The sequence below is a fragment of the Astyanax mexicanus genome, chromosome 11 (genome assembly GCF_023375975.1).
Source record: "Astyanax mexicanus isolate ESR-SI-001 chromosome 11, AstMex3_surface, whole genome shotgun sequence".
NCBI classification, from domain to species: domain Eukaryota; kingdom Metazoa; phylum Chordata; class Actinopteri; order Characiformes; family Acestrorhamphidae; genus Astyanax; species Astyanax mexicanus.
In genome coordinates, this window is record NC_064418.1 from 26,119,037 (window position 1) to 26,142,439 (window position 23,403).

General features: G+C 42.0%; 1 protein-coding gene across 1 annotated transcript in view; it reads right to left on the reverse strand.

The window, feature by feature from the left end:
- man1a2 (mannosidase, alpha, class 1A, member 2) overlaps nt 1-4,381 on the reverse strand; it is a 169,756-nt gene extending 165,375 nt beyond the window's left edge. The window contains exons 1-2 of the mRNA XM_049485404.1: nt 3,301-4,381; nt 634-1,106 (exon numbers count right to left, since the gene is read on the reverse strand). Of these exons, the coding sequence (XP_049341361.1) occupies nt 634-944 (311 nt within the window). The 5' untranslated portion in view covers nt 945-1,106; nt 3,301-4,381. The remainder of the gene's footprint in view (nt 1-633; nt 1,107-3,300) is intronic.
- Nucleotides 4,382-23,403: the final 19,022 nt, after the last annotated feature.

Sequence of the window (23,403 nt, forward strand, 5' to 3'; positions counted from 1 at the left end):
ATAGAACATATATAGAACATGTGCACAAGCCAATTTTTCTGAATACAGTCAGATTCTTTCTAGTCACTGGCCAACAAATAAAGCTCAGCTAACACCACAATCACTATACATGTCACTTTACAAGACCTCTTTTATGCAAGTGGTCTCTTCAACACAAAGCAATTCAGTCCACCAGACAAAACAATGATTACATTCACACATAGTCCACTTTATAAGAAAGCCTGACCTTGAGGCTCCAACCTGCAAGTGTCATTCAGTTAGAGACAGCAGTGCATTTGTTTATGCACAATGTGTGCTCATCATCGTTGAGCCCTTCATCAACTGTCAGTTACTGACCACAGAGAACCCCTTGGTTGAATATACTGGGGTTGGAACAATGTCTATAAGAGAACCAGAAGTGCTACAGAAGCCTGCTATACTCGTACTGCCGTATCACAAATTACCACACATCTACCAGCCTGTTGGCATTACTGTCTTACCCCCCACATACTTGGTCAACAGAAGTCATATGGTCAAAGACAATACAAAATAAAATATAGTGCATCTACCGTTTTTGACGTAAAAAGATCTACAAAAAGTGTATAAGTGTAGGTGTTCGCTTTAGTAAGTAAACCACTTGTTTAGTGGTCTCACCTGTGTCGATGCTCATCATGTCCTCCTTGCCCGTGTATGACCTGCCCACTGCTATGTCTTCCTTCCTTCCCCGGCTCAATGTGCGGTATCAAAACGTCCTCCAATCCCAAGTCAAAGCGCTTGTGTTTGGAATTGTCCGGCAGAAAGAAAAACGCTCCAAAGCAAAGAGTGATGAAGGCACTGAGGATGAGGAGGAGAATAAACTTCTCAGAGAGCCGCAGAGTCGCTCTGTGGTGGGGGAACGATGAGGCACCTGGAGACAGAGTGGGTATCCTACGTCCCGAGAGTGGCAGAAGAGCCGGCGTTGTCATATTTTGATATTAGAGTGGAATATGGAGGGACAAACGTCAAAGTTGTCTCTTGTAGGCCACTCTTATCTCATCGCAGCAAATGCTCGTCCAACTGCCAAGCTGTTGTTTAGCTCCAGGACAGGAAGAATGTGTTGTCCATCAGAAAATCTGCATCATTTCGCTCTGAAATGAGAGAAGACAACATTTTTTGTGCTGGATGTGGTGATATATTTGACAGGCAAGGGGGACTCTGAAAATGGATTTTCAGTTTCCATGGCAATTTCAGTTCCTTCAGTTAGGGCAGTCAAAGAGCATACAAGCTAACAGATCCTTTTTTTAACGTCTGATCTTCAGTATACAAAAATAATAAGCATTAAAGAGATATTTACACACTGAGGAAAAAGCCAATATTGAACAGCATTACTCAAACACAAATGCCATTACAACCACAAAAATGCTTTTAAATAAATACACATATGTATAACACATTTATCAAATAACATTTAAATTTTTCACTATAGTCTTTTTGCCATGGTTGCAAAAAAACACAGTTTTTACTTTCACAGGCTGTATTACTACTTTTCCATTTTAAGCCAGGTTTGAAAAGATCTCCAGAATCTTTAGAAATGTGTTCTACTGTTTCGATGTAAATCTGACAGAAGCTACACACATTGGTCTCAATGTTTTACTTTATTAGAAGGTGGAATATGGAGCTACACTAGCGTTTATTTACTCCATTAAAACTCTCAGTTAACTTTAGTAACTCAGCACTTTACAATATTCTAGTTTAAAAAGCATCAAAACTACCCTGAGCTATTACATCACAGTAAAAAAGGATAAAATATGCTAAGTGTAAACCACACTACACCATTATTACTATCCTCTTCTCAAAATATTTAAAGTTAAATAAAAGCATTTAAAAATGTAATCATGATTTTATCCATGATTTAGTCACAGAATATTGTTGTGATTAATACAATTATCTGGCACCAATAATACATATATAAGTGTTTAACACTGATTCTTTAATTCACATTTAACCCCTTAAAATGCCTTGTACGATATACAGTCTACAGGTATTGGTGATACAAAACCCTTTTTTCTGCAGTAAAATATCTTATTTAAATTCTGAAATTAGAGGGCTTTGAAATCTCCTACCGGAGATTTTTCTCTACTTCACTTAATAATTCGAGATCAACCAAATTGGGTTGACATAACATAACATAACAAGACAAACGAAACTAAAGGTTTGGAGGACATTAACTGGTAAATTTGTATTGAGGAAAATAGTGATTTTAAAATGAAGTTCAGGAAAGAGACACTTATGCTTTCATTCATTATATTTTGACATTATCGTTTACAGAATTTCCCTCTGGGACCAATAAAGTACCTATCTATCTAGCTAGCTATTTATTATTAGCAGATTTCCTTATATATTTATATATTCTATTACAATTACGCTTTTCAGTAATGTTCCTTATTAAATCTGAAAGCTTTTAATGTAATGCTTAATTAGAAATACTTTTAGTGGTGTATATTACTGTCGGGCAGACAATTGACAAAACTCCTGGCCTGTTAAGGGGTTAAATACCCATTATCAAAGGCTTAGTTTTAAGGAAGAAAAAAAATAATTAATGATTAATCGCAGTTAATCACAGAATTCAATTGTGATTAATTTGTTTAACTTTTTTAATCGACTGATAACACTAATTAGTTTATATATAACAACTGGATAATCACAGATCTGAGCAATATCAGATAGGAACAATAAGAAAAAGAAAATTATAGCAAATGTTCTTGGAATGAAACACAACGTTGTTAAAAAAAAAATAAATGAAAACATCTAAACAGAGGAAATCTAGCTAGCTAGTCAAATACAGTCAGAAAAATAAAAAAATAATACGACAATTAAAAGCACAGGGTCCAGCACAGTATTATCTACAGGTAATGATGCCTTCAGTTACACGTCACCGTTAGCTGGCTAGGTTACATTATTTACATTGAGGCGATAAGCTAAACTACGCCTGGAGCAGATATGACACTTCAGTAATTAACCATTTTATTTACTAAACACCTTTAACAAACATTAGCTAAGGTCGGCGTTATTGCTGGCTAGCTAAATAGTAACAAATCTAGACCTGAAAAAGACCTCATTGAGAAGAAGCTAACCTACATTAACGTTATTTTAAAAACGCTAACGGTAACGTTAGCTAACAAACCGCCAGTGAGGTTAGACTAAGCTTAACGATAATTTGGTCTACGTTAAAAACATTTGTCAAACACAACAGACAATTCAACAAAGCGGTAACCTAGTTTTAGCTAAGCTAGCTAAAGCTAACTGGGTTCCCCCAGTGTATTTCCACATAGCGTTACATACCGTGCGAATCCGAAATCCTTCCCGTCCATGGTGCTCGGTCCTCGGTCGCGCTCTGAACGTTTCCTCGGCTGTAGTAACCTCGCTGTGCTGGAGAAGGCGAAGCATTAGCTGGGCTGCTAGCTAACACTAGCTAGCTAACCTAGCTAACCCACCTTTTCCCAAAAAAATAACGGCAGGCGCTTTACCATGAGCTGGATATGTTCCACTGAATTTATCAGCTGTTATGTAGCTACTTAGCTACTATTTTTAGCAGCTAATATAAAAATATATATATTACTCAATACCATTTATTTACTAATGAAAATGGACCTGTGGTCGTTGAAGAGTAACGTTAACTAACATGACACAGTCAAAAGCAGCTTTCCTCAGATAAACCAACGCTAGTTAACCTAGCTAAATATGTGCTAATTGGCTCAGTCACGTTATAATGTACACACAAACTGAATATTACAGATATTAAACTAAGCCAACTACTGGTTCTAATGGCTCAATATGAAACAGGCCCGCCGCGCCACCTTCTGCTTCTCAAAACAGCACGATAATCTAGCTACTAACCTAACCTACCCCTGTACAGAACAGCCACGTAGGTTAACGTTAGTTCGCTTTTACAGTAAAAACATTCGCACTGCAGCTGCTGGCCGTTAGCTAACAAATCAAAAGCGTCCCCAGCTCGGTTATTTAGCTAAATAGCTAACATACTGGAAAATCCCGTCCCTCATTAATATCGAATCCCCCCCGACCTGATCTGAATGCTGCGCCTTTCTCTGTATAGGCATCTGAGCTAGCTAGCGCTGGGTTAACGGTTCGCAGGAGCAGACCGATCATCTGTCTATCCGCCGCCGCAGCTGCATCACCTCCTCCTCCTCATCATCATCCCTGCCGCGGGTTAAATCCCAGCCCCTGACCAAAAACAGCCGATCATCTGCTGAGAAAGAGAAGGATTCTCAGCGCATCTGCGCGTCTCCAACTCCTCCTGTTGAATCTAGACCCGCTTAAACCTCCCTTTTCCAGTAGCCATGGGCACCGCCGGCCAGCCTATTCTGTGCAGGATGTTGTCACTGCAACAACTAGCTGAGTACTCCTCCCCTCAGTCCTCCAACATCCATCCCATCCACTGGCGCTGAGTAAAGCAAGGGGCCGTCTCACAACTACACACCGCCGCCAACAGAGGAGAGTTAGAATGAAAAAAAAGGGAAAAAAACGTATTTGCTAATTATTATTTATGTATATTATACTTTAGGACATTTCCAATATTACAGCAATTCAGAGAACAGGATAGGAGCATCAGGATATTATAAGGGGTTGCGAAAACAAATAAAAGTATGTTCAATGAATAATACTTGTTTTTAGCAGCAAAAACAAAACAAAAACTGTTCAAATATACGCATACCTGTCAAGTCTCCCGTTTTGGCCGGGAAACTACCGGATTTTACTCGTCTTTCCCGCCGTCCTCCCGTTTTAGTATTTTCCCGTAAATTTCCCGTATTATATTAAAATAAAAAGATATAGAGACAGGGCACTGACCGCTCTGTGTCTCCTAACCAACCGTGGAGCCGGATCAAAGAGAAAGTCCCGCCTTTCAGGAGAAACAGCCAATCAGCTTGCAAAGGGGGGTCAGTGTGGGGAATCCCCTCGTCGCTGTGAGTTCAGGCAGCCAGTTGGAGCAGCTGATGTTAAAACAGATCTGGATATACAGCGATTTTTCTAAAAGAAAGGTAACGGTAGGCTAATCATGTAAACTGTGATGAGATTTGTCTGATAGCTGCTTAAAAATACCTGTCTTAAAATGGAAGGGATACTGAACCTTCGTTGGGCTGGTGGGACGACTTTAAGCGGACAGAGGAAAATATCCCTTATTTTTAAATCTAAAAATTGACAGGTATGTATACATCTGTTTAAATAAAAAAACAAAAAATAAACAATCAAATAGAGTACTAGTCAAAGGGTTTGAAATTCAATGACGGACATCAGAACAATTAAGGAACACATGGAATTAAGTAGTAAACAAAAAAAGTGTTTGTCCTCCACAATCCCCTTACCTAAACCTCATCAACTGAGATGGGTGATTTAAGGTGATTTGGGATGAGCTGGAGCTTCACAACGTGAAAGAAAAGCAGCAACTATTGTTCTGCACCTCCAGGAACTCCTTCAAGATGCAGAGAAAACTATTCCAGGTAAATCTACCTCATAAAGATACTGAGAAATAAAATACAAGCAGTGTGCAGATCTGTCCTCCAAAGATACATGTTTTACTTAGAAGAATCTAAAGTATAAAATATATTCTGGTTTGTTTAACACTTTTTGTTAACAAAATAATTCTGTATGTGTTCAGTATTAAATTTACAATGTAAAAAAATAATTAAAAGAAAGAAAATATAATGAATTAGAAGAAGTGTGTCCAAACCTTTGACGGATACTGTATTTAAAAATGAAAAAATAAGAAAAATAGGAAAAATTGTTAAAGTAGCAGTTGGTTTAGTGGCACTGGAGGACTCAATCGTTTTACTCAAGTAAAAGTGTTAAGTACTGTTTTAAAAATTACTAAAAGTATAGAAGTAAAATGAGGTTAAAAAAAAGATGCCCCCCAAAATGTAATGTTATAATAAAATGTTAATCTTAAAAAAATTGAGATGCACTAGGCTCCCCGTTTCAGCTGCATATATGCCCATTGATAATACATGCATTTTAGTACAATGCAAATGTGTTAAAAACAGCTTAGTCGGGACATTTTGCTTGAGTCTCTGCCACAGATCATCTTCATACTAGGCTACATACATCAGCTGTGTTCTTGCTGGAGTGTGGCGTGATGTGTGCAGATGCAATGGATCACATATAAACCAATAGGGTGTCAGAATGGTATATGTTTATATGTTTATATATAACTACAATCAAATTCACTCTATCTGGATGGAGCAATTGATCTGGATAGGGTTTATTTAAATGACAAAAGGCTGAAATGAAAACAGGATGAAAAGTTGTGCAAAAATGTGTGTAAATGTAAAATAAGTATTCAAGTATAGATAACCAGCATTTCTACTTGGTAAGGGAAGAAATTATTTGTACTTTGCTACTTGGCACTTTAAATTTATGTTTAAAGAATAGCACAATATTTGTTTTTGCAAATTATCTCTTTAATATAAGAATTATATTATAGGAAATAGGGTTCCCCTATACATGAATAATCATGATAAAGTGATCAGTTAGGTTTCCCTTTAATTGAGAACTGCCTACCAGTGGTGTAAATATGACGTGGTGCCTTAAAGGAGCAAACAGTAATTAAATAATAAATAAATAGGAAATAAGTAGTGATATTGCATATGGTAATAAGCAGATTGTGCTACATATAGTGGGATTAGATGTTAGCTTGTTATTCACCATTAGTTTTTTCTTTAATATCTAGATATCCTGTATTATATATCACAGTTTAAAAGCAATTCAGTCAAACCTAAAACCAGAAGAAAATCTAGGGTTGTACTCCAACTATTTATCAGAGTCTCTGCCTACGATTCATAGCCTTGGCACTAGTGTGCCTGTCAAAAAATGTGCTCACATTCTGCTGAGGTGTGAAGCTATTCATTTAATTCACTATGTTGTCAAGGCCTTGAGCTGCCACTAGGCCAGTCTGTTCCTGCTCTACAGCAGCACTCCTCTGATTTATCTCACTCACACTCAGAGGATGAATTAGTGGCAGCTCTGTCTCTGTGGCCCACTGCAAATGTGTCATGAGTGTTGTTCAGATCGGAAAACGTGTCATGTGTGAGTCATCAGGCTGAAGGAAGCAGCACCCATGTGGTGGACATGTTGCCAGTCTGAGAACATTAGGCAAATAAACAGAGTTTGAGACATGTTTGAGATTGAGGATAAAAATAGATTATAGATAGAGTTCAGAGAGCAAATAGATTATTCTAAATACGTCTGCATTCAAAAACGACATAAATAAGGTCAAACGAAAGAGATTATCCGTAATTGGTACTGTCTTTAGTCTTTAGGGCAGCATGCACAGAGTGGGTAATATGGCAAAAATATTTTATCAATAAAATTATCTTAACTGAATGAGAAATGATCTTACAATTAGGGCTGGGGCGGTATTGATTTTTTATAACCGCGGTAAAAAACTGACGCATCACCGCGATATTGCGGTTAGCCGCGAGACCCCAAAACACCCCCCCCCCCCCCCCCCCCAAAAAAAAAAAAAACACCACAAATTTATTGGTAACAAATCTTTATTCTTCAAACCATACAGCCTACACACAACCTCTACATAAACCATAAATACAGCATAACAAGTGAACATATGCTGCCTGTATAATTCGTCATTGTACAGCTAACCTGTCTTTTTCCGAGCAGACTTTTTGAAGGAGGAGCTTGTCCGCCTCCCCCTTCTCCATCCATAGATCTATTTTAGGGCTGGCCCGAATAGCGGTTTTGAGCTCAGGATATTCGGCAGTAATTGTTAGCGAATATTCTAATATTCGTTAAAAAAAAAAAGACGAATTAATCCACAGCAAAATTTTCCACTGACCCCCGGCCCCGAAAAAAATATATTTCTCACCCCTTTCCTCGGGCCGTTCGGGCTCAAGGCTCAAGAAGTCTGTGATAGGCGTCTGTTTTTTTTTTTATTCACACTCTTCTTATTTCTCATTAAATATCTACTAGATACAGATTATATCTGTACAGTATCATTTATTTCACTTCCCTCCTGAATATTTGGAGTGCATTATGTCTCCTTATGTTGTGTAGTTATGTAGTTTTCACCCCAGAATTTCTGCTGCCTCACACCAGGCTTCGGCTGCATCGCAGGGCAGGAGCGCAGCTGCGTTACGGCTATTTCGTTTGAATTGTGCAGTGCAGAGTATTACAGATTTTGTATTTTTGCACTTGGGCTATTAGCTCAATATTAAATATTTCGTTTGTTTATAAATTATTTTATATTCTTAAACCATGTTAAATTATATTCGATTGGAGGAAATTAATTCAGACATCATTTCTTTTTTGTCCCGTTACCGTTCCGCAAAAAAAATCCTTCTTTTAATCCCGCATCAGCCCGCCACATACACAGTTTTGCCGCACCTGCCCCGCGGTCCTAAATAAATTTAATAAATTACATTTAGTGCTTAAAATAAAAAAAAAATATTTATTAAAACCGCGCTGAATAGTGCGGTCACGTTTCTTACCACATTACAAAAAAAAAAAAAAATCGGTGTGTGTGTGCGCGTGTCGGTCCATTCTCCGCTCCTTTTTGTGCTTAGGGTTTTTTTGTTGCGTGCATGAGAATCACTGCGTGATTATTACAATTTTCTTAACTATTTATTAATGTGCTCCCACATCCTCTGGATTGATTAAACTCCTGTTCCCGCCAATAACAATTCAGTTCTGTCTGTGCCGCAAGATATCCTGACGGGACCCGCGTCATATAATATGTTGATTAAAATGTCGTGACGTTAAGAAATCGGCTCGCAAGAGACAACCGACCAAAAAAAAAGACATTAGTTCCATTTTAAAATAATAGAAACCTGTCCTTTATGTTTGACAATTTTTGTTTCACTTTACGTGTCCTTACTCATCTGAAGTTTATTTATCTGAACTGAGTTTTATATGGTTATATTTGTAGCGGTTCTGAACTCAGTTCCGCGTGCTGTGAAAGAGACAAGGCACAGCGCATTTTACCTCAGACTTGGTCAGATAACAACATTTCAGTAAAGATGGTGGTTATAGTTTTATTTCATTGCTTTGCTGTTTGAACTACACTTCGACCAACCTTACTATTTTTCCCAAGACTGAGGCGCAATGCCGCGCGTTCTCCGCGGTGCTCACGCAGAACAGCCAACAGCCAGACAATGAATTAATATATTTTACTTTCTCAAAATGTGACCACGGAACACCTTACATGGCTCTATGGTTTACCTTGAGGTGGGTGAATTAGTTTGATGTGTTGGCGAGAGGTGCAGACACCACTTTCCGGCAAAACTTGCAGATGATTCTCTTCTGTTCTGAGTCTTTTTCTTCCTTTTTTCTCAACTTACTGAGCCTGCCCTGTAGCTTCCATTTCCGAGCCAATATTAGTGCTGCTAATCTTCACTCTCTTCAGCAGCCTCAATGGAGACGAAGTGAGCAGGAGACTCCAGAGCTGTTCTGGCCTCAATGAGTACCACGCACCGCGTTTTGCTTAACCCATTCGCCGCCGCGCCAGTGCAGCGGCAGCACAGATAAATGACAAAAAATTTTATATTCGATATTATGAATTTTGAGATCGTTTGACACCAATATCTATCGCGATCAAAATATATTTGATATATTGCACAGCCCTATAGTGTAGGACTTACACTTGACATATTAATACTGAATTCACCACAGTTGTGCTTATATGGATCATTTTACTACCGCTCAAAACGCAGTCAATCAGATTTGACAGCCATAAAAAAAATGCGGTAATGACGGTAATGAGCTCATCACCGCGGTGACGTCCCATAACCGCGGTATTGCGGTAATAAAATTATCGTCACAGCCCTACTTACAATATAAAAAAAAATATCTCAAAATAATCTCTTACCATCTCAATATGAGGCTTGGCACCTCAAACATTGTCCTAGTATGTCAAAATATTGTGGCGGCTCTGGGTTGTGTGTGGCTGCCTGTAGGCATGTTTCTGTTCTCCTGTGTGCGAGGATGACAGGGGTGGGGCATCTCCCTTGGGAGGGGTTATGCAGAGAGGGTAGGCACCACTCTGGATCTGCCATCTGGGAGACACACAGCTGGGTTGGTGGCCTTTGGGCTATTTGAGCTCTGTGGGTTGATGGTTTTAGCTCTCCTTGCTAAAGACTGTAAGTGAGTGGCAAGCCTGTTTAATAAAAGAGCTTATGAGCGTTCATCATGAGTCTTACGGGTCTTCCTTCCTCTTCCATGCCACATTTGGTGTCAGAAGTGACCCTGCTAGAAGATATTGAGCTGCTGGCAGGGGAAATCGAACGGCTGAGGAGGAAGACAGCGGACCAACAGACTAGAGGCAAGGCTCTCCAGCGGAGTGGACTCGGACCTGACGGCGCCAGCGGGCTGTTCGGAGGTCGTGGCTGGGGAGAGGACGACGCGAGCACGGCGGCGCCGGCTCCCAGAGCGGATGGCGCGAGGACGGCGGCGCTGGCTCACAGAGCGGATGGCGCGAGGACAGCGGCGCCGACTGGCGGAACGGACGGCGCGATGATGGCGGCGCAAGCCTCCGGGATGGCGGGCTTGACGGCTCAACCCCGCCTTACCCCCTACGACGGCAGCGCTGACTGGACAGCCTTCGAAGCTCAGCTCGAGATCGTGGCGGGCGGTGCGGGCTGGACGGACGCCGAGACGGCAGCCAACCTCTGCCTGGCACTGCAGGGCGACGCGCTAAGGGTACTGATCGAGCTCCCCGCCGAGTGCCGCTGCGAGCTGCCTGAACTGACGCGGGCGCTGAGAACACGTTTCAGCCGCCAACCGTCTGAACCGATGCTAGTGCAAAATGCTAGTGGCGGACAGACGCCGACAGCAGGGAGAGACACTGGGCGTGCTGGCATCGGAGATGGCCCTGCTAACCCGCCAAGCTTACCCAACGTTTCCGCGAGCGGCCCAGAGGAGGCTCGCGTTGGATCACTTTCTGCGCGCCCTCGAGCCGAGCGAGCTGCGCAAACACGTGAGGCTGGCCGACCCGCAGACCCTGGAGTCCGCGGTGGAGGTGGCGGAGCGGTCCGAACTCATCCTCTCAAGCCATCCTGGACCATGGGGGGCGTCGCCGGTTGCCCGTGATTCACAGAGGTGGGGTCGGAGCCGGTCTGATGCCCAACTGGAGTGCTGGCACTGCGGGGGGCGTGGCCACAAGCGAGCGCACTGCAGCCGGCCAGGAAACGGAGCCGGGACCACCCAGTGAGGGTTACGGTGGCCCCAGGAACGCTATGCTTACCCTCGGGATCTGCTTCCGGAACTGCCGGACTCAGCGGCTACTTCCTGAGATGCACATTGAATGGAGTGATGGTGAACGCGCTGGTGGACACGGGCTCGTCAATGTCACTGATACGGCCCGAGCTCGCGACGGAGGTAGCGGGCGAGTTTGTGACTGACAACAGCCAGCACATCGCTCTCTCTTCAGTCACCGGGGATCCTATAGGTCTCCTAGGATTAACGGAGTTGACGATTGATGTCGCAAGGGGCCCTTTCAACAACAGTTCTGGGTAGGACGCATCAACGACCCGTGCATTCTGGGCAAGGACCTGCTCTCACGCGTCGGAGCTATCATTGACTGTGCACGGGGCTCGGTGCTGGTGACTGGACTCCCCGTAGAGATACGCAACGAGTTAGGGGTAAGTGAACTGGCGGGAGGGAATGTGTGTGATTCGGTGCGTGATACGGTAGAGGGTCCGCTGGATGCGGGGTTGGGTGTAGATCCGATAGAGGAGATGCTGGAGCGCAGTTGTGTGTGTTTATCTGGTCCCCAACAACTCCGTTTGCGCGAACTGATCGGCCGTTTTCGCACGAGTTTCGCTGTGTCTGAGCGCGAGTGTACTAAAACTAACCTTGCGGTTCATTCGATAAACACGGGTGACGCCCAGCCCATCAGGCTGAGGCCGCACTGTCTGGCATTAGCAAAGCGCGTAGCGGCGGAGCAGTTAGCACTTCGACTCCGCACTGTCTCACCTTGAAATGGTGCTCGGCGCGATTCAGGCGGCTAACCTGAAGCTCAATCCGGCAAAGTGTAATCTGCTAAGGCAGCGCGTGAGCTTCCTGGGCCACGTAGTGAGCGGTGCTGGCGTGGAAACCGATCCCAAAAAGACGGAGGCGGTCCGTGACTGGCCCACACCGCGAGACACAAAAATGGTTCGCAGCTTCGTGGGGCTCGCCTCGTATTACAGGCGGTTTATTAGGGGGTTTGCGGACGTGGCAGCGCCGCTTCATGCTCTGACTAAGCCTAGTGTGAAATTCCGCTGGTCTGACGAGGCGGAGCGGGCATTCGAGGAGCTAAAAAGCCGCCTGTGCAATGCTCCGATTCTAGCGTATCCGAAGGTGTCTGAGAGTTTCATTGTGGATACTGATGCGAGCGACCACGGCCTCGGAGCAGTCCTGTCGCAGGTTCAGGACGGCTCCAAGCGTGTAATAGCGTACTATAGCCGCCGCCTGGACAAGGCGGAGCGCAACTATTGCGTAACGCGACGGGAACTACTCGCAGTGGTCGAAAGCCTTAAACATTTCCGAGCGTACGTGTATGGGGTGCCCTTTCTGCTGTGACCACGCCTCGCTACAGTGGCTTATGCGTTTCCGCGAGCCCGAGGGCCAACTCGCGCGCTGGTTATCTAGACTCCAGGAGTTTCGTTTTGAGGTTGTGCACCGCCCGGGCCGTGGCCACAGTAACGCGGATGCTTTGTCGCACCGGCCGTGTGTGGCCGCCGACTGCAAACATTGTGCTCGTGCTGAGGAGAAATCTGCTGAGACTGTGCGCTGCGCTGCAATCTCCGGGGATGTTACTGGCGCTGTCGGGGTGGCTCAGGTGTCCATAGAGCAGCTCCGCAATGCGCAACGGGCGGATTGCAAATTATCGTGGGCAGTACACGCGCTCAGCGCGAACGTCACGCCTTCGTGGGGGGAGGTGGTGCCGCTGGGCCCGATTGCTAAGGCGTTGCGCTCCAACTGGGCTAGTTTTAGTTTGTCCGACGGCGTGCTGTGCCATACCTGGGAGGATCCGACGAACAGGCGGCGCGTTTTTCAGGTGGTGGTGCCGCGGGCGCTTAGGGGATCGGTCCTACGGGGAGTTCATGGGTCACCTGGGGCTGGGCACTTTGGTGTCACCAAGACTCTGAAGCGCCTGAGGCAACGCTTCTATTGGCCTGGGTGTAGAACCGACGTGGAACTCTTCGTGCACTGCTGTGACGTGTGCGCTGCCAAGAAGGGCCCATCGAGGGCGCCCCGCGCCCCACTTCACCCTTACCAGTGCGGCAGCCCGATGGAGCGGGTGGCCGTGGACGTGCTGGGCCCCTTTTCGGTGATGGACTCTGGAAATCGCTTTGTTCTGGTGGCGATGGACTATTTCACGAAGTGGCCAGAGGCCTACGCGGTGCCGGACCAAGGGGCGGTCACTACTGTGGATATCCTGGTGCGGGAGTTCTTTTGCAGATTCGGGGTTCCGGAAGAACTGCACAGCGATCAGGGGAGAAATTTTGAGTCGGAGGTCATGGCGGAGGTCTGCCGCATCCTGGGAATCCATAAGACCAGGACGACGCCCCTTCATCCGCAGAGTGACGGACTGGTGGAACTTTTTAACCGCACGCTGGCGGCGCAGTTGGCCATGGTGTCGGACAAGAACCAGCGTGACTGGGACAGGCACCTGCCGGTAGTGCTGCTGGTCTGTCGCTCCGCTGTGCAGGAGACGACGGGATTCACGCCGGCTCTGCTTATGTTCGGGCGCGAACTGAGGACGCCGGTCTCCCTGGCTTTTGGGGCACCTCCTGACGCCCACTTTCGTCTCGGACCTTATGTCTTCGCTGGAATTAGCGCACCGTCTAGCACGCTCCAACCAGTCTGCTGCCTGGCAGAAGCAGAAGCGTGCGTACGACACGCGCTGCTTTGGGGACCCGTTGGCGGTGGGGGCGAGGGTTTGGCTATATAACCCTCAGCGTAAGAAGGGACTGTGCCCGAAGCTCCAGTCGGCCTGGGGGAGGTGGTGTATAAGATCCGGTGGGGCAGACGCACTATGATTGTGCACCGTGATAGGCTGGCCCCCTATAGGCCGAGACTGTCGGACACTGTGGACGGTGGTGCGGAACCTGCCGGCCTTGCACTCGTGCCTGATCTGAACTCTGGCTCTTCGGAGCCGCTGGCAGGCGGTGCCGTGCCCGGCCCCTCCAGGCTGCCGCGGGCACGGAGGCCGCCCACCCGCCTTAATGACTTTGTTTGCGATTGATTGTAAAAAAAAAATATTATGTTGTACACGGGGTTTGTGGGGTCGCCAGGACGGCTGACCCTTGGGAGGGGGGCTATGTGGCGGCTCTGGGTTGTGTGTGTGGCTGCCTGTAGGCATGTTTCTGTTCTCCTGTGTGCGAGGATGACAGGGGTGGGGCATCTCCCTTGGGAGGGGTTATGCAGAGAGGGTGGGCACCACTCTGGATCTGCCATCTGGGAGACACACAGCTGGGTTGGTGGCCTTTGGGCTATTTGAGCTCTGTGGGTTGATGGTTTTAGCTCTCCTAGTCTTGCTAAAGACTGTAAGTGAGTGGCAAGCCTGTTTAATAAAAGAGCTTATGAGCGTTCATCATGAGTCTTACGGGTCTTCCTTCCTCTTCCACGCCACAATATTAAGATAGTTTGATAGTTAATAATGAGATAATAACTATATGTAAAAACAATTACCAAAATAGTGAGATTGTATCTAAAAAAAAATAAGATGGTATCACATAAATGACCCAAAATAAGATAATATCTTAGTATCTTAAAACAATGAGATAGTACCTATGAATCAATGATGACTTTGTACCTTATGTCTTATATCGTAATCACTTGATATTAAAATATCATTAAGCGTTTATCTTCTGGTCTATTTTTAAACATAAGTTGCACTGTATTATACAACACAAGTCATTTTTCCTTTTAATTCAGCAGGTCTCATCGCTCTGTGGCAGGACCTGTAAAGCTAAACTAAGTAAACAAAACTGTAATTATATAAAAAAAAGATAATTTTCCTTAAAAGTAATAGTAATGGATGTCAATCTACACAGATTTCTCTCCTGAAAACTGTTTATTTAGTAAAGTGCTTCCATTTATTTACAGTAAGCTTAGATTTCCAGATTTCCACTGCTAGCTGTGGTTAGTGGCTGCCTAAAAGTGCTATAATGAGCAACCCTTTTGTTCTGGTAACCCTGGGCAATATTAGCTTGTAGCATGTAACTTGTTTTAACACAGTAAACACACAAGTCACATACAGTCCGATAATACTCACCTCTGAGCGGCAAGAGAGGTAACTAGCACTTAGCGGTTAATGCTAATACATTTCCTTCAGTGCTAATTGGGGTTAGCAACAGACTAAAGTGCAATAATACTCACCTCTGAACTGCAAAAGAGCTAGCACTTAGCGCGATTAGCGGCTAATGCTAATACTGTTCCAGTCTAGAGTCTCGGTGTGGAAGAACTAAACTGAAGCTCCTGTATAATGCTGTACTTCAGCAGAGTGGCTTTACTGCTCCTTACAACCTGACTGGTAAAATTCATACATCAGGCACACCAAATTATATGGTGCACTGACAATTTTTGGGAAAAATAAAGGATTTTAACTTATAGTGTGAAAAATAGGGTAGGTGCTAGATTGGTAGGAATGGGCTCCCATAGGTTTTTCACAGAGTCAAGGGGAGCAAAATTGGTCCACTCCAGTTTCTTCATCACTAGGCAAGACAAGCAAATGTCAGCCAGCATAACAGAATTTGCTGTCAGTGCTCTCCTCTCTCTTCCTGTATGTTGGGCTGTTCAGAGTTAAAAACAGTGTTTTTAATTTTTAACATAGAAACCTCTAACTATTTCAGCTTGGTAACGTTATGTGATACAGGGAATTTTATCTAGCTGGTGGGACTGGACAGGACTAAACTGTTTTTAAAGGTTCCTTACACTGACACATCTCTTTTTTTAATCAAGGGTGAAGACTCCATGTATTAATGCAGCAGAGTGAATTATGATAGTATAAACTCTGGGTATGATACTATATCACCCTTGAGATGTGCCAACCACTTCAAGGGCGAACTGGCTGGCTTTGGTGCAGAGAGATGTGTGTCAATAAGCAATAACAAAAGATGGGGATGACACCGGAGCAGACAATTCGGTTAATGGAGCAGCACAGTGTTCTGCCACGTTGCCAAGAAGAAAGATGACGAGTGGGAATGTGACATGATGGGCAGGTGTGGGGTATAAGCAGAGCCTTGTGCAGAGTCTTGGAAAAGAGCTTGTGTTGGGGAGGCATCCAGAATGACGACTAATGGTGATGGTGATTATGGGCAAAGATCCAGTATATTGCGCTGTCCAATGAAAAACATGTATCTCCAAAACAGCAACTTTACAGGAGAGAGAGATAAAACATTCTTAACTTTTAATGGAAGTCCATGTAAAAACAGTTTATTTCAGGTAATTTTGGAGAATGTCTATTGGTCTATTCATGAAGCTATGTTAACACAGTTTAAGAGCCAGTTAAAATTATATACAGTGGCATGAAAAAGTATTTGCTCCCTTACATTTTTGCATTTTTGTCATACATATTTTTCAGATTATCAAACAAACTTTAATATCAGACAAATATAACATGAGTAAATACAAAAAACACATTTTAAATGATAATTTCATTTATTAAGGGACAAAAAACAACCAAACCAATCTAGCCCTGTGTGAAAAAGTGTTGCCCCCTCATAATGAACTGTGATTAAGCACACTTTTTGGAAAGCAGAGTTCAACTTCACTGGCTAAAACCAGGCCTGATTACTGTCAGACCTGTAGAATTAAGACATTTCTTAAATAGAACCTGTCTGACAACATAAAGCAGCTAAAAAGATCTTAAAAATAACACATAATTCCCTCGTCTGAAGAAATTCAAAAACAGATGAGAAAACAAAAAATCAGTCAGTCTGCAAAAGGTTACAAAGTCATTTTTAAGGCTTTGGGACTCCAGCAGATCACAGTGAGAGCTATTATTCACAAATAGAGAAAACATGGAACACAGGAGACCCTTTCCAGGAATGGCTAGCCAAATGAAATTATTCCAAAAAGGCATGGACAACTCATCCAGGAGGTCACAAAAAAACCCAGTATAACATTTAAAGAACTGCAGGTCTCACTTGTCTTTGTTAAGGTCAGTATTAATGATTCAATTATCACAATGTTCTCTCCAAATTCACAACGCCTATTAACCCATCCAACTCTAGTTGGGCCATAACAAGCGTATCCACATAAATTTAAGGTCAGCCACCACCAATGCAGCATCACTGTGCCAACCAGCATGACAAAGGGGGTGATGTGGGAGACAGCGCCAACTAACCACCCAGTTAGAGCACTGTGTCAGTGTGTTAGTCTGCTGAGCCACTTAGAGCCACAAAGTCTATTAAATTTAAATGATTAATAAAGCATCCCTGTTCTTGAAGTTCAAGAGGTGCTCCAGTTTAATACACTGAATGATAAGTGAATTGAAATGAGAGTGATTCATTAAGCTGTTGCTATTTGTGCAGTCATTATGTGTCATTGAGAATTAGATTAGTGGCTAATACATTAAGATTTACATAATTTTTTTAATTAAAATAAAATAAAATAAGATTTTAAGGGGCTCCGAGTGGTCCAGTGGACTAAGGTACTGCTACCATAATTAGGCGATCGTCGGTTCGAATCCTGTTCATGTGGCTTGCCATCGGCTATCGGAGCCCTGAAAGAGCACAATTAGCCTTGCTCTCTCTGAGTGGGTAGATCTCCCCACCCCACGCTAAAAGGGTGATGTCACTCAGCACAAGGCGTCTGTGAGCTGATGTATCAGAACAGAGTCGCTGTGCTATCCTCCAAGTGCGCTGTGATGCTACTCGGCAATGGTGCATCAGCAGCAGTTTAAAAAAAACTGATGACTGTCTTTACATGTATCCGAGGAGACATGTGCTAGTCTTTACTCTCCTGAGGTTGGGGAATCACTAGTGATGGGGGAGCCCTGATGAGTGAATTGGGTAATTGGCCATGTAAATTGGGAGAAAATGGAATAAAAATGAGAAAAATCCAAGGGAACCATGCTAGTAGCCTACACACACTCAATAACTATTCAAGTAGAATAATTTAGATTCTTTAGAGCAGCCATTCACAAGCTCAAAATATCGGTGAGAAAGTTATATAATTTATTTTACACTGGCATGCAAAATATAATAGAATATCAGTATAATTGATCATGAAATGTTACTTTACTTTGGAATGACTTGGGTGCACCAACACTTGTATAAATTGTGAGGTATTATCTTGTGAGTGAGGTTAAACACTGGCCAGCTCACTAATGAATTTGTCAAAGTACGAGTGAGGCCTGATAGTGGGTGCTAGAGGGATAAGATATTCAATTTCCAAATTTCCCCATAAAGTGCGAGTATCTAACATTCCTCAATCCACTGTGTCATGTTTGTACTGGTCATAGAAGGTCAGAGAATGCATTGAGCTGTCCTGAACTGGCTCTGGCAGAAATCACATTCACGTTTAATGCAGGAGATCACACATGCATGCCCCGCATATCAGTAGAACAATCTTTAGCTTTCACCGGACATGAGAAAAGTCATGGGACACAATAGTTCATATTTCCTTCCCATGAATTTTAACATTTCAGTGTATGTACAGTGTATTTTGCAGCTGAATGCAATCAACTCCTCATAGCAATGCTTCATGTCATTCTCTAATATAAAGTCCTCCCAGAGGAGTAGAAGCTGTTACTGAATAAAACACTGTGTGTCTACAAACCTTTGGAACTTACATTGTTATTTTATTTAAACACAAGCAAGTACTCTACATGTCCAAAAAGGTTTGTGGACTGCCTTTCAATACTGAATACAAACGCATTCAATAGAATGCATTTGGCTACTTTAAGTAACACCTGCTGACACAGATGTGCAAATACACTCACAAACAGCTTGTCTAGTCTAGTCCTTTTACAAAAGTATTGTCATTAAAAAAGGACTCTGGATAAAAGGAGCTGATAAACAAGGATCTATTGGCACCATTCCTACACTCTAAAAAACAGAGGTACGATATAAGTACTTTTTTTGTACTCAAAGCTTCACTCTTCATAATTGTACCCTCAAAGGTACAATACTGGTCTTTACAGGGTCAGATTTGTTCCCTCTGAAGTACAAAGTAATTTCTAACAGCAATAAGTACAAATTTGTACCATTTAACCAGACAAAAGGTACATTCAGTATTCTGTATCACTGAACTAATAAACAATATATATTTTAATTGCATGTTTTTTATTTGAAAGCCAGACAATTTTGGATGATCAAGTTTTTGAGCCATATTTAGTTGATGATAATGTTTAGAATGTTTATAATCTTTACTGGCACAAAAACCATGGGTACCAAAAATGACTTTTACTGAATGGTACTTTTTTGTATCTCAATATAAGGTACAGCCCCAGCGACAAGCTTTGTACTCTTTTAGGTACAAATCTGTACTTACTTTTCTTAGAGTGTGTAATGTCAGGCTTTGGCTAGAGTAATATAAACCTGTGAAACAGTGGAACTGTGTTCTCTAGAATGATGGTGCTAAAAAGTTAAAAGTAAAAAAGTTTAAAAAGTCTTCTTGTAGCTGAATGCAGTCAAATCCTCATAAAAGTGCTCCAGAATCTAGTAGAAAGCCTCCCCTGTTTAGTAGAGACAGTTACTCCAACAAAAACAAGATTTTGGAAGAAACTTTGACTAAGCATGAGTTCAAATACTTTTGTCATGTGAATGTTATATTTTTAGGGCATGTTTTCAATAGTTTAGAAACTCTAAACTTCTTCTAATTCTGTGCAAGAAATATGGGCCTATCTCAGCATATTTTTCATTTACAGCTTGTCAGGTCTAAATGTGTGACACCGGTCTCTGCAGAGGAACTGAGCATCTCGCGCTCTACTTCAAACAGATCTATGCAGCCCAAAGGGGATCCAATGCTATGTTATGCAAGTTGTCCTGGAAACTAGATTTCTCTTGGCAAATTAATTATTGACACACTGCTGATATAAACTAATCTAGATAAATAATTCAGACACAAGCCTTGATTATTTAAGATAAGAGATGAAGGAGAATCAGTCATTAAAATTGAAATAAAGATAAAGAACCCGGTTTCATAACAACGCTGCGGTCTTGATATTGAGACATGATAGATGACTGATAGACAGCAGGTTCTCACCTTGTACCAGACTGATTAAAGGCAGTGAGGAGGACAGCTGAACACACTGTAATGAACAGATGCTGATATGCTGCTACCCATACTAAGATGACAATCCCCTGAAAGATGTGCTGAAATCCTGGGGCCAGTTGTTCAGAGGTAATCTGATCGGATTTTGGTTATCGGATTGGATCAAATCTGGAAAGCGGGTTGTTCAAAAGGGAAAGAAGCATTCTGAAATCGGATCAGATCACGTAATCCAATCCTAGTTTGTAAATGGATCAAACCTTCAGTTTCTGTTGTTCAAAACTTTTCAGTAGGATTTGGATAACTTTGATCCAAAAAAACAGGATTACCCTGATCCCAACAAGGGGTAGGATTTCAAGGGGGATTTCAGGAAGTAAATGTGGTAAAACTTTAAAATCAAAGTTTTAAAGTAAAAAAAAATACATTTGTACAATTTAGTGTATATACATTTACTTCTATTTTGCACTTGACCTGTTTAACCGTTACAGTAATAAAGTAGACATTGGCTACCAATTAAGCCTTTTACTGTAGTAAAGTAAAAATAAAAACAATCTGGACCCATGAAATAAACCCCCCAAAAGATTTCAATAACAAACAAAAATAATACATTCATTTTTTCATCTACGTCACTGTCATTCATCACTGTATATTAATGTCAAGGAAACATTCATCAGATATGAAGCTGTCAAAAATGATTTCGAACAATTGCAAAGAACACCAGAGTTTGTTCTGGTTCTTCAACAGGCTCAGGTGCATCATAAACATCACAGAGAGGGACATTGCGTCTGGTAGCAACATTGGGCAGGACAATACATGCAAGTGTTATGTTGCATGCTCCCTGTGGTTCGACTCGCAAATAGTTAAGTCATGCAAAGAGTCTCTGCAGAACGCTCAATTCCTCGTATTGTTTTGCAATAAGCAGTATCTTGTTACTGCAAGAAAAGGAGTCATCAACCCCTGTTGGTTCTTCTATCTGTTTTTACATAGCTGGTAATCCGGATTAGGTAATCCTGAAAACTGTGTTTCTGGATCAGGTTGAGCCAATCCAAAATTGCTTTGAAAAACTGGCTTAAAAGTAAGACAGATCACCTGATCCTGGATAGCAAAAAATGTGATTACCAAATCTGGATAATTTTGATCCGGATTACATTTTTTGAACAACTGGCCCCTAAATATCATCTTCTCATCTTTGCTCCCTAAAGACTCAGCATTTCATGGATACTACTTTTATAGTAAATCATGTTTACAATCACCTGTTAAAATTCTGATGAATTACTAGCACTAATGTTTTTCATAACAGTTTTTTGGAATGTGTTGCAGGCCTGTGCTACAGGGGCATGTCTCTACAGGGGCAAGATCAGCTATTTGAAGACTGAGACCTGAAACTGATCTGCAGTCAGGTATGCCTCAGTTTGAGTAAAATGAAATCTTTCAGTCTCTCCGGTCATGTGTGGATAAGACTGGTGACACCTTTAATACTGGTTAACATTCAACAGTTGTAAATGCTCCATCCAGACTGAGCACAGTTTTGGTGCTGGTGGATTAATATCATTTGAAATTTGGATGTAAGGAGCATCCTGTACAAATGACCAAGTAACACAACCTTCCTGCAGACCCTAAAACATTGATTTTTTTTTATATAAATTTTTGTCCTATACATAGTGCATCACTGCCACCTAGTGCTGTTTTAGAAAACAACTAACTGAACAGACAAATATTATCTGTGTTGAGTTTTTATTTTAAAATGAACACTGTTTTGTACACTGACTACTTTACATTGTATCAAAGTGTCATATCTTCAGTGTTGTCCAATGAAAAGATAAAATATTTACAAAAATGTTCTGCAGTAAATTGTTAAGTTAACGTTTCCCCTCCTGCCATCTTCTTACAATCAAAAGTGGTGTATACAAACATTGGTACAATTACTGTAATTATGCAAGGACACAATTAAACAGTATAATTGTATTAGATATTATTTGGATTTTACTTTCATATACATTTGGCAACTACAGTTACTAAATCATAAAACCAGAAAAAACCCATAAAACCATAAAAACAGAGTTTCCTTCTTGTCATTTTTCACTTCACATTCCTTAGTGTTTTCAATAAAGTATCTTTTTGAGGCATTTTAACTACACAGTGAGTACTAGTTTGGTTAGTTATGTTGGTTATATAATGTTAGTCATAATGTGTTGCTTCTCAAATCAAAAATAGAATGTAAAAAATTTAAATTAATTAAGCTTCCATAAAAAAATCATAAACAAAAGACTTGGAATGCAAAATATTTATTTTATTATCCTGCATGGTTTTAGCAAAAATAGCTGAACCAGCCTGAACATCAGTGAAAATCCCCCAGGCAAATCTATATTAATTAAGTCTTTGAATATGTTTGCTTTCTGAGGAAACTTCAATGTACAAAATACATTCATTGTTGTAATAAGGCTAATAATATAAAGCATACAATAAATATCATCAAAATACTTTCTTTCCAAAAGACAGTTGTTGCAGCCGTTAAATGCGGTTCTAGTTTAGCAGAAAATTAAATAAAAAGCAAATTTGAAACATTTGCATGTCAAACAGTGACTGACTGGAACAAACCTTTTCTGTAGTCCATTAAGAGTTGTTTCCTGTCCCTTAAAACTCCTGTAGTTACTCTTATTCAAGTTTTATGAGTTTAATACCAGGAGCAGATGTGGCTATTTGATGTTCCTTGATATATTTGGTGCTGGTCATATTCAGTTTAGAGTTGTTAAGGGTTTATCGTAGGGGCTGTGTGCTGTTGTGGCAGGTCAACATCTTCTTTAATTTGGTTCAGATTTTTTCTCGCACCAGCTTTTGCCTTTTCTTTAACCAGTTCTTTAATGTCCTCTTCTAGAAAGCGGTTACACTCCTCCTGTACGTATTCATCATAGAGAATATTATTATAACATTTGTGTCCTTTGCTTCTTGAACAGCACACGCATGTAGCCCACACAAATATCACTCCAAACAGCAGACCCAGTCCAGACACCTGAAAGAGTTCAGCATAAGAAAACACATTCTTCATCAAAATTAAGCTAATATTCACCAGTTTAGTAAGTGAAAGACACATTTACTGAATAGAATACTTACATGTGAAATATATGTATAATGTCTGATGATTTCATAATCATCTCTGTTAGGTTCCTTCTTGCAAGCTGGCTGTTCGTTCCGGACTGTTATGTTAGTTAAAGTTGT